Source organism: Scyliorhinus torazame, chromosome 31, assembly GCF_047496885.1.
Source record: "Scyliorhinus torazame isolate Kashiwa2021f chromosome 31, sScyTor2.1, whole genome shotgun sequence".
NCBI classification, from domain to species: domain Eukaryota; kingdom Metazoa; phylum Chordata; class Chondrichthyes; order Carcharhiniformes; family Scyliorhinidae; genus Scyliorhinus; species Scyliorhinus torazame.
The window spans coordinates 29532936-29550672 of NC_092737.1; the positions used below are offsets into that span (position 1 = coordinate 29532936).

Below are 17737 nucleotides of genomic sequence, written 5' to 3' on the forward strand. Positions count from 1 at the left end.
AAACCCTTCCATGCAGAAGCAGGTCATTCGGCCCATCAAGTCTGCTCCCTCCACCGGCCCAACCCCTCCCGATCCCCAACTAACATCTGAAGACGAGGAACAATTTAGCATGACAAATTCGCATAATATTCACATCTTTGGGGGGTGGGAAGAAACCGGAGGAAACGCACGCAGACAGGAGCAGAAGGTTCAAATTCCACACATTCAACCATGGTCGGAAATGAACCCGGGGACCCGGCACTGTGAGGCAGCCGTACTAGCCATTTTGCCACCATGCTGCCCTCTTTGGAGACATAGATTGACTAATCTGCCTCATGTGGCTGGTTAATTCAAATTATGTATTTTATTTTATTCCCTTTTCTTCTCATGTACTTAATGATCTGTTGAGCTGCTCGCAGACACATACTTTTCACTGTACCTCGGTACACGTGACAATAAACAAATCCAATCCAATTGGCGATTCCAATTCAAATCAAATTGGCGATTGCAAGGGAAGTACTTCATCCTATTATATGCAACAAAATATAACGCTTCATGATAAATTTTGAGGTCGCTGGTTTTCGAACAACACGATAACGAAATGCTAGGGTTCGATGTTAAAATAGCATTTCCAGGTATGCAGGAATTTGCTCAGATGATATCAACCATTGGCTGACATCTCCTTGAATAACGTGAAGCCTTTTTAAATGCCAAGCGGATCCAATTAATAAAGTCCACTCGTTTTTTCTCTCCAGATGACTCCTTGGACGCGCATTCTACAGGATTCCCAGGTAATATCATGATTACAATTACCTGACTGGTGACGTTGTCTTCCTTTTCCTGCCGACTTTGTAGATAATCCTACAAGGATATCTACTGAATTATGGGTCGTCATTCACTGTCTTGCAGAATCCTCACATTTCGACTGTATCTCGCGATTTCTACAACAGCGAAAGTGTTGGCGGAAGTTGTGGGGCGCGGGTGGGGGGATGGGGGTATGGAGTGTGTCGTGGGGAGTTGATCAATTTTATTCGCAATTTGTATGCAGGCACATCAGCTTTTCGTTCTCTGAACATAATCGTTATCAGGCATGATTACGTACCTAAATTAGATTTGTGCTAATAAGCTTCGAGTTTAGAATTCAAAATCAGCAGCAGGGATGTGTATAGTGTGTGCAGGGAACATTTGTTAGCAGTAGCCGAGTCGTCATGTCCCGGGTGTGCTTGCTAATATTTTGTTGCACCTGCCACCCCACCTTCGTTGACCGAAGTCGGAAAGCCAAACCTCTTTGAACCTCTATGATTCCGAATATATCAATAGTCCTTTCTGGTTTTCACGACGGAGTGCATAACTGCATTCATCTGCGTTTCGCTGCATCTGACATGTGTATGCCCACTCGCCAGCTTATTAAAACCACTTTGAATCCTCCTGCTCAGAACTCACGGTTCCGCCTCGCTTCATGCCGTCTGCAAACTTGGAAATGTTAAATTTGGTACCCTCTTCCACGTCATTTTTATGTATCATGAACATCTGGGGCCCAATCACTGATACATGTGGTACTGCATGAGTTATTGACTGCAACAAAGAAAAGGATGTATTTATTCCCACTCTATCTTTCCTGGCTGCTCACTAATTCTCAATTCCTGCCAGGACGCGACCACTACCCCGTATGTTTTGAATTTGCTCACTAACTTCTTCTGAGGGTCATTATCAAAAGTCTTCGAACAGTCCAAAGGTATCACATCTACTCTTTCTCCTTTATCTATTCTGTTCGTCACATCGTCAAAATTCCACAGTACATATATACATAGATACATAGAAGAAAGGAGCAGGAGGAGGCCTTTTGGCCCTTCGATTCTGCTCCACCATTCATCACGATCATGGCTAATCATCCAACTCAATGGCCTAATCCTGCTTTCTCCCCATAGCATTTGATCCCATTCTTCCCAAGTGCTATATCCACTCGCCTCTTGAATATATTCAAAGTTTTAGTATCAACTACTGCCTGTGGTAATGAATTCCACAGGCTCACCACTCTTTCTGTGAAGAAATGTCTCCTGATCTCTGTCCGAAATGGTTTATCCTGAATCCCCAGGCGGTGACCCCTGGTTCTGGACATACCCATCATTGGTAACATCTTCCCTGCATCTACCCTGTCTAGCCCTGTTAGAATTTTATAAGTCTCTATGAGATTCCTCCCTCCTTCTTCTGAATTCCATCGAGAACAGTCCCAATCTAGTCAAGCTCCCCTCATATGACAGTCCCGCCGTCCCTGGAATCAATATGGTAAACCTTCGCTGCACTGCTTTCAGAGCAAGAACATCCTTCATTAAAAGAAGGAGACCAAAACTACACACAATGCTCCAAGTGTGGCCTCACCAAGACTCTGTACAATTGCAACAGCGCAGCCCTCCTTTTATACTCGAATGCTCTTGCAATGAAGGCCAACATATCATTAGCCTTCCTTACTGCATGCTGCTCCCGCATGCTTCCCTTCAGCGAATGGTGCACAAGAGCACCCAGGTCCCGCTGCACACTCCCCTCTCCCAATTTACAACCACTTACGTAGTAATATGCCTTCCTGTTTTTGCTTCCAAAATGAGTAACCTCACACTTATCCAAATTATACTGCATCTGCCATTGGTTTTCCCACTCACCCAACCTGTCCAGATCTTGCTGTAGGATCCCTGCATCCTCGGCACAATTCACCATCCCATCTAATTTGGTATCATCTGCAAGCTCTGAGATGTTACATTTGTTCGCTCATCCAAATCATTAATATATATTGTGAATAGCTGGGGTCCCAGCACCGATGCCTGTGGTACCCCACTGGTTACTGCCTGCCAATTGGAAACTGACCCATTAATACCTACGCTTTGTTTCCTTTCTGTAACCAGTTTTCAATCCACCTCAATACGTTTCCCCCAATCACTTGTGCTTTAATTTTGCACAACAATCTCGTATGCGGGACTTTGTCAAACGCCATCTGGAAGTCCAAATACACCACATCGACAGGCTCCCCCTTGATAAATCCATGCTGACTGTGACTGATCCTGCCACTGCTTTCTAAATGTTCCGCTATAAAGTCCTTGATAATGGATTCAAGCATTTTCCCCACTCCCGATGTTAGGCTTACTGGTCTATGATTCCCTCCCTTCTCTCTACCTCCATTTTTGAATATCGGAGTGACGTGACCCCCCCCCCTCCCAATCTGCAGGCACAGTTCCAGAGTGTCTGCAATCCCGGAAGATCACCACCAATGCATTCACTATTTTCAGAGCCACCTCCTTATGCCCTCTGGGGGATTTGTTAAGCATGATTTGTTATTTGCAAACTCTTTCTGGCTTTTTCCTCACACCGTTAATGTTTCCAAATGTTCTGTTAGTTCGTATTTTATAATGAACTACAGAACCTTCCCCATTTTTGATGACTGTGTAACTGGCCTGTAATTATCCTTTTTTATCTCCCTCACTTTTGGCACCGCGAGTTTGCGTTTGACATCCTCCAATCTGCAGCAACTGCAGGGAAGTCGAGATAAATTTTGGAGATGACTATCAAAGCATCCTATATTTCCAGGGCCACTTCGTTTAATACTCTGTGGTGTAAATTATTCGACCCTGGTGATTTGTCAGTCTTTACCTAATACTGCTACTGATAATAACAGCAATAATAATAAAGTAATAATACCAACACCAACAACAACAATAATAATAACTATAATAATAACAATAATAACAACAACAACAATAATAGCAACAAGAATTGTTTGCCAGGTAGGTTTACTCTACCTTTTCTCTTTTTATGTTGAAGCTTCATACAAAATAAATAATTGCTGGAATCAATGTACACGTTATTTAAATATGAATCATTGGTCGTCCACCATCAACACTGTTCACCGGGATTCTTGGTCAAGTCAGTTGATAGACACACAACTTTATCTTTAAATCAAAGCATGTCGGATAATACAAAAAAACAACACATAATTACGATTCTGTTGCACTGTACCAGCACGAACATGCTTCTATTCCCCTCTCAGTCTACGAACATAAGTTTTCAAGGAGATATTTTAACGCTAATACTTATCAAATGGGCCTAAAGGGGCGTCACTACCCACTTGTGCTGGCCGACTGTAGAAGGGATCGGATTCCTTCTGTGCTAGTTTTCCTCGAGGTTACGCTGATTAAATACATTTGTCTCACCTTCTTATACGATGTTGCTGGCACTGATCGCATATTTCTCATCATGCTTAAATCGCAGCACTATTCAATCACTGTCCTTCTGGTCACGGATGTTCAAAGAATGGTGTCTCTCTCAGATGTCGTTTATCTCCTCCGAAGTATGACACAGAGGGTTTGTGTTCAAATTAGTATATTGCAGGATACCTCATATTATCAGGGACAGATGCTGCTTTCCATCTGGCTAATTCACCATGGTCTGTCTTTCCGTTGAACATAGTTATTATCGAGCATCTTACAGACACTTCATGTCTGGTCGTAAAATCAAGGAAATGTGTGAAAAATTACACAGGTCACCTGGAGGTTCTGTGAATCGCATATTCGCAGTCCAATGTCATTAAGTCTGCTAGCCATATTCCTGAATTAGTTAGCCAGGTTTCCCATCAGGCCATTCTAGCCTACTTTCTTTGCTGTGCTATTTTGCATCAGTTTGCAAATGGCTGGTTACAACACCTTTCTGAAGGTTAGCAAGATTTGTCTATTCGGGAATATTGAGGAGTGATTGGCATTACATTGTACGGGTAAGAATGATGCTGGAACAAGTTCATAGAAAATTTCATAGAAACATATTTAAGTGTGGAATTTGTAGCCTAAAACGGCAGGAAACGAGGTCGTCCAGTTAGACTGGAAAGAAACGATGGCGGGAGAAACTGTAACTAAACAATGGACTATCTTGAAAACGTAAATGGTCCTCTCACAGTTAAAGTACATTCTGTTAAAGGCGGTGATAAAAAAAATAAATGCAGAGCTCCCTGTATTTTTTTAAAAAGTAGTTCGAACTTAAAATAAGGAAGATGGTGTGTGTTCATGACTGGCGGCACGTCCAAAATATAGCTGAGAAGCAAGAGGAAGACAGAAGGTGTGAGGAGAGGTTAAAAATCTTCTTGCAGAAACGATGAGGGATTAAAATAAAAGATCGGGCGCCAACATAAAGGGGAATTTATAAACCTTCTGTAGGATTATGAATAGTAAAAGGATGGCAAAAAGGGGAGCGGTAAAGACTAGTACCAAAAAAGATTATTTACAAGTAGGATCTGGGAGATGACGTTTTACAACAGACACTGCGCCGAGCAGGTAGACCGGGACAGAGGAAGACACACTTTCCTTAGGATGTGTGAGGTGAAGAATTTTGATAGCAAGAACACGGAGTGACACTATGAAATAAGGGTAATACGTTTCAGGTGGTGCTGGAGCAGATAAAACATAGAACATAGAAAAATACAGCACAGAACACGCCCTTCGGCCCACGATGTTGTGCCGAACCTTTGTCCCCGATTAATCATAGATTATCATAGAAATTACAGTGCAGAAGGAGGCCATTAGGCCCATCGAGTCGGCACCTGCTCTTGGGAAGAGCACCCTTCCCAAGGTCAACACCTCGACCCTCTCCCCATAACCCAGTAACCCCACCAACACTAAGGACAATATTGGACACTAAGGGCAATTTATCATGGCCAATCCACCTAACCTGCACATCTTTGGACTGTGGGAGGAAACCAGGGCATCCGGAAGAAACCCACGCACACGGGGGGGGGGGGGGGGGGGATGTGAAGACTCCGCACAGACAGTGACCCAAGCCGGAATCGAACCTGGGACCCTGGAGCTGTGAAGCAATTGTGCTATCCACAATGCTACCGTGCTGCCCTTAAGAACAAACTAATCTATACCGTAATCCATGTACCTATCCAATAGCTGCTTGAAGGTCCCTAATGTTTCCGACTCAAGTACTTCCACAGGCAGTGCATTCCATGCCCCCACTGCTCTCTGTGTAAAGAACCTACCTCTGACATTTCCCCTATAACTTCCACCATTCACCTTAAATTTATGTCAGCTTGTAATGCTTTGTTCCACCCGGGGAAAAAGTCTCCGACTGTCTACTCTATCTATTCCCCTGATCATCTATATACCTCTCTCAAGTCGCCCCTCATCCTTCTCCGTTCTAATGAGAAAATGCCTAGCACCCTCAACCTTTCCTCGTAAGACCTACTCTCCATTCCAGGCAACATCCTGGTAAATCTCCTTTGCACCTTTTCCAAAGCTTCCACATCCTTCATAAAATGAGGCGATCAGAATTGTACACAGTACTCCAAAGTGGCCTTACCAAAGTTTTGTACAGCTACATCATCACCTCTCGGCTCTTAAATTCAATCCCTCTGTTAATGAAAGCTAACACACGATAGACCTTCTTCACAGCTCGATCCACTTGAGTGGCAACTTTCAAATATGTATGAACATAGACCACAAGATCTCTCTGCTCCTCCACATTGCCAATAACCCCACCGATAACCTTGTATTCCGCATTCATATTTGTCCGTCCAAAATGGACAACCTCACACTTTTCAGAGTTAAACTCCATCTGCCACTTCTCAGCCCAGCTCTGCATCCTATCTATGTATATTTTCAGCCGGCAATAGCCTTCCTCACTATCCACAACTCCACCAATCTTCGTATCGCCTGCAAATTTACTGACCCATCTTTCAACCTCCACATCCAAATCATTAATGAAAATCACAAACAGCACAGGACCCAGAACTGATCCCTGCGGTGTGCCACTGGTAAATGGGATCCAGGCTGAATATCTGCCGTCCACCACCACTCTCTGACTTCTATCGGTTAGCTAGTTCGCTTTCCAACTGGCCAGATGTTCCACTATCCCATGCCTCCTTACTTTCTGCATAAGCCTAGCATGGGGAACCTTATCAAATACCTTACTAAAATCCATGTACACTAGACCCACTCTTTTAACTTAATCCACATGCTTGGTCATCTCCTCAAAGAATTTAATAATACTTGTAAGGCAAGACTTACGCCTCACAAATCCGTGCTGACTATCCCTAATCAAGCAATGTCTTTCCAGGTGCTCAGAAATCCTATCCTTCAGTACCCTTTCCATGGCTTTGCCTACCACCGAGGTAAGACTAACTGGTCTGTAATTCCCAGGGTTATCCCTGGACCCTTTTTTGAACAGGGGCACGACATTCGCTTCTCTCCAATTCCCTGGTACCTCCCCTGTTGACAGTGAGGACAAAAAGATCATTGCCAACGACTCTGCTATTTCATCTCTTGCTTCCCATAGAATCCTTGGATATATCCCGTCAGGCCCGGGGGACTTGTCTATCCTCAAGTTTTTCAAAATGCCCAAGTCATTTTCCTTCCGAACAAGTATTTCCTCGAGCTTACCAGTCTGTTTCACACTGTCCTCTCCTACAATATGGCCCCTCTCATTTGTAAATACAGAAGAAAAGAACTCATTCAAGGCCTCTCCTATCCCTTCAGACTCAATACACAATCTCCCGCCACTGTCCTTGATCGGACCTACCCTCGCTCTAGTCATTCTCATATTTCTCATATATGTGTGGTAAAGGCCTTGGGTTTTCCTTGATCGTCCCCGCCAAAGATTGTTCATGCCCTCTCTTAGCTAGCCTAATCCCTTTAAAAAGAGCGGGAGCTGCGAGTCTGAGCGGAGAATTAAAAAGATCGCGGCCTAGTTTCGGGAGCCGTTCGGGGCAGGGGGAGCAGTCTCTGTCAGGGAGAGTACCTGAGAACATCTAAGACCCTCAGAAGGTAAGTGATGTTAACTCATTTTTACTTTTATACCTTTTTCAAATTGGGTGTGTGTTTGTGGGGGGGGGGGGGGGGGGTGGCAGAAGTGACATCACAGAAAAGCTGTGACCTGAGTGGCTCCTTAGGAATAAGACCATAAGACCATAAGACATAGGAGCGGAAGTAAGGCCATTCGGCCCATCGAGTCCACTCCACCATTCAATCATGGCTGATTTCCAATCCATTTACCCGCTCCCTCTCCATACCCTTAATTCCTCGAGAAATCAAGAATTTATCAACTTCTGTCTTAAAGACACTCAACGTCCCGGCCTCCACCGCCCTCTGTGGCAATTCATTCCACAGACCCACCACTCTCTTTCTGAAAACATTTCTCCTCATCTCTGTTCTAAAGTGGCTCCCTTTTATTCTAAGGCTGTGCCCCCTGGTCCTAGTCTCCCCTGCTAATGGAAACAACTTCCCTACATCCACCCTATCTAAGCCATTCATTATCTTGTAAGTTTCTATTAGATCTCCCCTCAACCTCCTAAACTCCAATGAATATAATCACAGGATCCTCAGACGTTCATCGACTGGAATTGACTGGAAAAGATATAGTTCGAGTACAATAGATGGGTCGTTTTTTGTACAGTGTGTGCAGGAGGGTTTCCTGAAACAATATGTTGACAGGCCAACAAGAGGCGAGGCCACGTTGGATTTGGTTTTGGGTAATGAACCAGGCCAGGTGTTGGATTTGGAGGTAGGAGAGTACTTTGGGGACAGTGACCACAATTCGGTGACGTTTACGTTAATGATGGAAAGGGATAAGTATACACCGCAGGGCAAGAGTTATAGCTGGGGGAAGGGCAATTATGATGCCATTAGACGTGACTTGGGGGGCGAATAAGGTGGAGAAGTAGGCAGCAAGTGTTGGGCACATTGGATAAGTGGTGCTTGTTCAAGGAATCAGCTACTGCGTGTTCTTGATAAGTATGTACCGGTCAGGCAGGGAGGAAGGCGTCGAGCGAGGGAATCGTGGTTTACTAAGGAAGTGGAATCTCTTGTTAAGAGGAAGAAGGAGGCCTATGTGAAGATGAGGTGTGAAGTTTCAGTTGGGGCGATGAATAGTTACAAGGTAGCGAGGAAGGATCTAAATAGAGAGCTAAGACGAGCAAGGAGGGGACATGAGAAGTATTTGGCAGGAAGGATCAAGGATTAACTTACTTACCTTGCAGGTCAGCTGTTTAGTTCGGGAGTGAGAGCTGGGACCTTAGAATCAGCGGGGGAATTTGAAAAAGCGCGGGAGCTGCGAGTCAGAGGGGACCGTTTACAAGGTCGCTGCCTGGGGTGAGGTAAGTACTGATTAACTTACTTACCTTGCAGGTCAGCTGTTTAGTTCGGGAGTGAGAGCTGGGACCTTGGGATGAGCGCGGGAATTTGAAAAAGCGCGGGAGCTGCGAGGCAGAGGGGACCGTTTAAAAGGTCGGACCGTTTAAAAGGTCGCTGCCTGGGGTGAGGTAAGTACTGATTAACTTACTTACCTTGCAGGTCAGCTGTTTAGTTCGGGAGTGAGAGTTGGGACCTTAGAATCAGCGCGGGAATTTGAAAAAGCGCGGGAGCTGCGAGGCAGAGGGGACCGTTTAAAAGGTCGCTGCCTGGGGTGAGGTAAGTACTGATTAACTTACTTACCTTGCAGGTCAGCTGTTTAGTTCGGGAGTGAGAGCTGGGACCTGAGAATCAGCGCGGGAATTTGAAAAAGCGCGGGAGCTGCGAGGCAGAGGGGACCGTTTAAAAGGTCGCTGCCTGGGGTGAGGTAAGTACTGATTAACGTACTTACCTTGCAGGTCAGCTGTTTAGTTCGGGAGTGAGAGCTGGGACCGTAGAATCAGCGCGGGAATTTGAAAAAGCGCGGGAGCTGCGAGGCAGAGGGGACCGTCTAAAAAGTCACTGCCTGGGGTGAGGTAAGCACTGATTAACTTACTTACCTTGCAGGCCAAGTCGATTTCAGCAGGAGCGGAGCAGGCTAGTCCATTTCAGCGGGGGCAGTGCGGAAGTGATTTCTGGGAGGTAAGTCTCTCCTTTAAATTTTTTTTTTAAATTTTAGTGTTTAAGGTGGGAACAGGAAGTCGACCCGCGTTTGGTATGTTGCCTCCCAGGTGCAAGGGTACGTGATGTCTCGGATCGTGTTTTCCGGGTCCTTAAGGGGGAGGGGGAGCAGGTCCAAGTCGTGGTCCACATTGGCACTAACGACATATGTAGGAAAGGGGATAAGGATGTCAGGCAGGCTTTCAGGGTGCTAGGATGGAAGCTCAGAACTAGAACAAACAGAGTTGTTATCTCTGGGTTGTTGCCCGTGCCACGTGATAGTGAGATGAGGAATAGGGAGAGAGAACATTTAAACACGTGGCTACAGGGATGGTGCAGGCGGGAGGGATTCAGATTTCTGGATAACTGGGGCTCTTTCTGGGGAAGGTGGGACCTCTACAGACAGGATGGTCTACATCTGTACCTGCGGGGCACAAATATCCTGGGGGGGGGGGGGGATGTGTTAGTGCTCTTTGGGGGGGGGAGGGGGGTTTAAACTAATGCAGCAGGGGCATGGGAACCTGGATTGTAGTTTTCGGGTAAGGGAGAATGAGAGTATAGAGGTCAGGAGCTCAGATTTGACGTCGCAGGAGGGGGCCAGTGTTCAGGTAGGTGGTTTGAAGTGTGTCTACTTCAATGCCAGGAGTATACGAAATAAGGTAGGGGAACGGGCAGCATGGTTTGGTACCTGGGACTTCGCTGTTGTGGCAATTTCAGAGACATGGAAAGAGCAGGGACAGGAATGGATGTTGCAGGTTCCGGGGTTTAGGTGTTTTAGTAAGCTCAGAGAAGGAGGCAAAAGAGGGGTAGGTGTGGCGCTGCTTGTCAAGAGCAGTATTACGGTGGCGGAGAGGATGCTAAATGGGGACTCATCTTCCGAGGTAGTATGGGCTGAGATTAGAAACATGAAAGGAGAGGTCACACTGTTGGGAGTCTTCTGTAGGCCTCCAAATAGTTCTAGGGATGTAGAGGAAGGGTGGCGAGGATGATCCTGGATAAGAGCGAAAGTAACAGGGTAGTTATTATGGGAGACTTTAACTTTCCAAATATTGACTGAAAAATATATAGTTCGAGTACATTAGATGGGTCGTTTTTTGTACAGTTTGTGCAGGAGGGTTTCCTGACACAGTTTGTTGACAGGCCAACAAGAGGCGAGGCCACATTGGATTTGCTTTCGGGTAATGAACCAGGCCACGTGTTGGATTTGGAGGTAGGTGAGCACTTTGGGGACAGTGACCACAATTCGTAGACGTTTACGTTAAGGATGGAAAGGGATAAGTATACACCGCAGGGCAAGAGTTATAGCTGGGGGAAGGGAAATTATGATGCCATTAGACGTGACTTGGGGGGAATAAGGTGGAGAAGTAGGCTGCAAGTGTTGGACACACTGGATAAGTGGAGCTTGTTCAAGGATCAGCTACTGCGTGTTCTTGATAAGTATGTACCGGTCAGGCAGGGAGGAAGGTGCCGAGCGAGGGAACCGTGGTTCACCGAAGAAGTGGAATCTCTTGTTAAGAGGAAGAAGGAGGCCTATGTGAAGATGAGGTGTGAAGTTTCAGTTGGGGCGATGGATAGTTACAAGGTAGTGAGGAAGGATCTAAAGAGAGAGCTAAGACGAGCAAGGAGGGGACATGAGAAGTATTTGGCAGGAAGGATCAAGGAAAACCCAAAAGCTTTCTATAGGTATGTCAGGAATAAGCGAATGACTAGGGAAAGAGTAGGACCAGTCAAGGACAGGGATGGGAAGTTGTGTGTAGAGTCTGAAGAGATAGGCGAGATACTAAATGAATATTTTTAGTCAGTATTCACTCATGAAAAAGATAATGTTGTGGAGGAGAATGCTGAGCTTCAGGTAAATAGATTAGATGACATTGAGGTACGTAGGGAAGAGGTGTTGGCAATTCTGGACAGGCTGAAAATAGATAAGTCCCCGGGATCTGATGGGATTTATCCTAAAATTCCCTGGGAGGCCATGGAAGAGATTGCTGGACCATTGACTTTGATTTTTATGTCATCATTGGTTACAGGAATAGTGCCAGACGACTGGAGGATAGCAAATGTGGTCCCTTTGTTCAAAAAGGGGAGCAGAGACAACCCCGGCAACTATAGACCGGTGAGCCTCACGTCTGTAGTGGGTAAAGTCTTGGAGGGGTTTATAAGAGACAAGATTTATAATCATCTAGATAGGAATAATATGATCAGGGATTGTCAGCACAGCTTTGTGAAGGGTAGGTCATGCCTCACAAAACTTATCGAGTTCTTTGAGAAGGTGACTGAACAGGTAGATGAGGGTAGAGCAGTTGATGTGGTGTATATGGATTTCAGCAAAGCGTTTGATAAGGTTCCCCACGGTAGGCTATTGCAGAAAATACGGAGGCTGGGGATTGAGGGTGATTTGGAGATGTGGATCAGAAATTGGCTAGCTGAAAGAAGACAGAGGGTGGTGGTTGATGGGAAATGTTCAGAATGGAGTTCAGTCACAAGTGGAGTACCACAACGATCTGTTCTGGGGCCGTTGCTGTTTGTCATTTTTATCAATGACCTTGAGGAAGGCGCAGAAGGGTGGGTGAGTAAATTTGCAGACGATACTAAAGTCGGTGGTGTTGTCGATAGTGTGGAAGGAAGTAGCAGGTTACAGAGGGATATAGATAAGCTGCAGAGCTGGGCTGAGAGGTGGCAAATAGAGTTTAATGTAGAGAAGTGTGAGGTGATTCACTTTGGAAGGAATAACAGGAATGTGGAATATTTGGGTAATGGAAAAGTTCTTGAAAGTGTGGATGAGCAGAGGGATCTAGGTGTCCATGTACATAGATCCCTGAAAGTTGCCACCCAGGTTGATAGGTTTGTGAAGAAGGCCTGTGGAGTGTTGGCCTTTATTTGTAGAGGGATTGAGTTCCGGAGTCAGGAGGTCATGTTGCAGCTGTACAGAACTCTGGTACGGCCGCATTTGGAGTATTGCGTACAGTTCTGGTCACCGCATTATAGGAAGGACGTGGAGGCTTTGGAGCGGGTGCAGAGGAGATTTACCAGGATGTTGCCTGGTATGGAGGGAAAATCTTATGAGGAAAGGCTGATGGACTCGAGGTTGTTTTCGTTGTAGAGAAGAAGGTTAAGAGGAGACTTAATAGAGGCATACAAAATGATTAGGGGGTTGGATAGGGTGGACAGTGAGAGCCTTCTCCCGCGGATGGAAATGGCTGGCACGAGGGGACATAACTTTAAACTGAGGGGTAATAGATATAGGACAGAGGTCAGAGGTAGGTTCTTTACGCAAAGAGTAGTGAGGCCGTGGAATGCCCGACCTGCTACTGTAGTGAACTCGCCAACATTGAGGGTATATAAACGTTTATTGGATAAACATATGGATGATAATGGTATAGTGTAGGTTAGATGGCTTTTGTTTCAGTGCAACATCGTGGGCCGAAGGGCCTGTACTGCGCTGTATTGTTCTACGTTCTATGTTCTATGTAAAACCCAAAAGCTTTCCATAGGTATGTCAGGAATAAGCGAATGACGAGGGAAAGAGTAGGACCAGTCAAGGACAGGGATGGGAAATAGTGTGTGGAGTCTAAAGAGATAGGCGAGATATTAAATGAATATTTTTCGTCAGTATTCACCCAGGAAAAAGATAATGTTGTGGAGGAGAATGCTGAGCCGCAGGCTAATAGAATAGATGGCATTGAGGTACGTAGGGAAGAGGTGTTGGCAATTCTGGACAGGCTGAAAATAGATAAGTCCCCGGGACCTGATGGGATTTATCCTAGGATTCTCTGGGAGGCCAGGGAAGAGATTCCTGGACCTTTCGCTTTGATTTTTATGTCATCATTGGCTACAGGAATAGTGCCAGAGGACTGGAGGACAGCAAATGTGGTCCCTTTGTTCAAAAAGGGGAGCAGAGACAACCCCAGCAACTATAGACCGGTGAGCCTCACGTCTGTAGTGGGTAAAGTCTTGGAGGGGATTATAAGAGACAAGATTTATAATCATCTAGATAGGAATAATATGATCATGGATAGTCAGCATGGCTTTGTGAAGGGTAGGTCATGCCTCACAAACCTTATTGAGTTCTTTGAGAAGGTGACTGAACAGGTAGATGAGGGTAGAGCAGTTGATGTGGTGTATATGGATTTCAGCAAAGCGTTTGATAAGGTTCCCCACGGTTGGCTATTGCGGAAAATACGGAGGCTGGGGATTGAGGGTGATTTAGAGATGTGGATCAGAAATTGGCTAGCTGAAAGAAGACAGAAGGTGGTGGTTGATGGGAAATGTTCAGAATGGAGTACAGTCACAAGTGGAGTACCACAAGGATCTGTTCTGGGGCCGTTGCTGTTTGTCATTTTTATCAATGACCTAGAGGAAGGCGCAGAAGGGTGGGTGAGTAAATTTGCAGACGATATTAAAGTCGGTGGTGTTGTCGTTAGTGTGGAAGGAAGTAGCAGGTTACAGAGGGATATAGATAAGCTGCAGAGCTGGGCTGAGAGGTGGCAAATGGAGTTTAATGTAGAGAAGTGTGAGGTGATTCACTTTGGAAGGAATAACAGGAATGTGGAATATTTGGCTAATGGAAAAGTTCTTGAACGTGTGGATGAGCAGAGGGATCTAGGTGTCCATGTACATAGATCCCTGAAAGTTGCCACCCAGGTTGATAGGTTTGTAAAGAAGGCCTATGGAGTGTTGGCCTTTATTGGTAGAGGGATTGAGTTCCGGAGTCAGGAGGTCTTGTTGCAGCTGTACAGAACTCTGGTACGGCCGCATTTGGAGTATTGCGTACAGTTCTGGTCACCGCATTATAGGAAGGACGTGGAGGCTTTGGAGCGGGTGCAGAGGAGATTTACCAGGATGTTGCCTCGTATGGAGGGAAAATCTTATGAGGAAAGGCTGATGGACTTGAGGTTGTTTTCGTTGGAGAGAAGAAGGTTAAGAGAAGACTTAATAGAGGCATACAAAATGATCAGGGGGTTAGATAGGGTGGACAGTGAGAGCCTTCTCCCGCGGATGGAAATGGATGGCACGAGGGGACATAACTTTAAACTGAGGGGTAATAGATATAGGACAGAGGTCAGAGGTAGGTTCTTTACGCAAAGAGTAGTGAGGCCGTGGAATGCCCTACCTGCTACAGTAGTGAACTCGCCAACATTAAGGGCATTTAAAAGTTTATTGGATAAACATATGGATGATAATGGCATAGTGTAGGTTAGATGGCTTTTGTTTCGGTGCAACATCGTGGACCGAAGGGCCTGTACTGCGCTGTATTGTTCTATGTTCTATGTTCTATGTATGTTAGGCCTACCATTCCTGGGATCATCCGTGTGAATCTCCGCTGGACACGCTCCAGTGCCAGTATGTCCTTCCTGACGTGTGGGGCCCAAAATTGCTCACAGTATTCTAAATGGGGCCTAACTAATGCTTTATAAAGCTTCAGAAGTACATCCCTGCTTTTATATTCCAAACCTCTTGAGATGAATGACAACATTGCATTTGCTTTCTTAATTACGGACTCAACCTGCAAGTTTACCTTTAGAGAATCCTGGACTCGGACTCCAAAGTCCCGTTGCACTTCAGCATTATGAATGTTGTCACCGTTTAGAAAATAGTCCACGCCTCTATTCTTTATTCCAAAGTCCAAGACCTCGCACCTGCCCACTTTGAATTTCATCAGCCATTTCTTGGACAACTCTCTGAAACTGTCTAAAACATTCTGCAGCCTCCCCACCTCCTCCATACTACCTGCCCCTCCAACTATCTTTGTATCATCGGCAAACCTAGCCAGACAGCCCTCAGTCCCGTCATCTAGATTGTTAATATATAAAGAGAACAGTCGTGGCCCCAACACTGAACCCTGCGGGACACCACTCGTCACCGGTTGCCATTCCGAAAAATAACCTTTTATCCCAACTCTCTGCCTTCTGCCTGACAGCCAATCGTCAATCCATGTTAGTACCTTGCCTCGAATTCCATGGGCTCTTGTTTTACTCAGCAGTCCCCCGTGAGGAATCTTATCAAAGGCCTTTTGGAAGTCAAGATAGATAACATCCATTGGCTCTCCTTGGTCTAACCTATTTGTTAGCTCTTCAAAAAACTCTAACAGGTTTGTCAGGCACGACCTCCCCTTACTAAATCCATGCTGACTTGTCCTAATCCGACCCTGCACTTCCAAGAATTTAGAAATCTCATCCTTAACAATGGATTCTAGAATCTTGCCAACAACCGAGGTGAGGCTAATTGGCCTATAATTTTCCATCTTTTTCCTTGTTCCCTTCTTGAACAGTGGGATTACAACAGCGATTTTCCAATCCTCTGGGACTTTCCCTGACTCCAGTGACTTTTGAAAGATCATAACTAACACCTCCACTATTTCTTCAGCTATCTCCTTTAGAGCTCTAGGATGTAGCCCACCTGGGCCCGGAGATTATCAATTTTTAGACCTCTTAGTTTCTCTAGCACGTTCTCCTTTGTGATGGCTACCATATTCAACTCTGCCCCTGACTCTCCGGAATTGTCGGTATATTACACATGTCTTCTACTGTGAAGACTGACGCAAAGTACTTATTCAGTTCCTCAGCTATTTCCTTGTCTGCCATCACAAAATTACCAGCGTCATTTGGAGCGGCCCAATGTCAACTTTTGCCTTCCCTTTGTTTTTAATGTATTTAAAGAAACTTTGACTATCATTCCTAATGTTACTGGCTAGCCTACCTTTAAATTTGATCCTCTCTTTCCTTATCTCTCTCTTTGTTATCCTCTGTATGTTTTTGTAGCCTTCCCAATCTTCTGACTTCCCACTACTGATTCACTTTGGAAGGAATAACAGGAATGCGGAATATTTGGCTAATGGTAAAGTTCTTGGAAGTGTGGATGAGCAGAGGGATATAGGTGTCCATGTACATAGATCCCTGAAAGTTGCCACCCAGGTTGATAGGGTTGTGAAGAAGGCCTATGGAGTGTTGGCCTTTATTGGTAGAGGGATTGAGTTCCGGAGTCAGGAGGTCATGTTGCAGCTGTACAAAACTCTGGTACGGCCGCATTTGGAGTATTTGGTGCAGTTCTGGTCACCGCACTATAGGAAGGACGTGGAGGCTTTGGAGCGGGTGCAGAGGAGATTTAACAGGATGTTGCCTGGTATGGAGGGAAAATCTTATGAGGAAAGGCTGATGGACTTGAGGTTCTTTTCGTTGGAGAGAAGAAGGTTAAGAGGAGACTTAATAGAGGCATACAAAATAATCAGGGGGTTAGATAGGGTGGACAGTGAGAGCCTTCTGCCGCGGATGGAAATGGCTGGCATGAAGGGACATGGCTTTAAACTGAGGGGTAATAGATATAGGACAGAGGTCAGAGATAGGTTCTTTACGCAAAGAGTGGGGAGGCTGCGGAATGCCCTACCTGCAACAGTAGTGAACTCGCGAACATTGAGGGCATTAAAAGTTTATTGGATAAGCATATGGATGATAATGGCATAGTGTAGGTTAGATGGCTTTTGTTTCGGTGCAACATCGTGGGCCGAAGTGCCTGTACTGCGCGGTATCGTTCTATGTTCTATGTTCTACTCTTTGCCACATTATAGGCTTTCTCTTTTGCTTTGATGCATTACCTAACTTCCTTTGTCAGCCATGGCTGCCTAATCCCCCCTCTGATAACCTTTCTTTTCTTTGGGATGAACCTCTGTACTGTGTCCTCAATTACTCCGAGAAACTCCTGCCATTGCTGTTTTACTGTCTTTGCCACTAGGCTCTGCTCCCAGTCGAATTTCGTCAGTTCCTCCCTCATGCCCCTGTAGTTACCTTTATTTAACTGTAACACCTTTACATCTGATTCTACTTTCTTTCTTTCAAATTGGAGATTGAATTCGACAATATTATGATCACTGCCTCCTAAGTGCTCCCTTACTTTAAGATCCTTAA

At 45.4% G+C, this 17737-nt stretch overlaps 1 protein-coding gene across 1 annotated transcript in view; it reads left to right on the forward strand.

Moving 5' to 3' along the window:
* The window catches only part of LOC140404775 (uncharacterized), a 76223-nt gene that overhangs the window by 12499 nt on the left and 45987 nt on the right, over positions 1-17737 (forward strand). The window contains exon 4 of the mRNA XM_072493511.1: positions 735-770. Coding sequence (XP_072349612.1) covers positions 735-770 — 36 coding nt within the window. The remainder of the gene's footprint in view (positions 1-734; positions 771-17737) is intronic.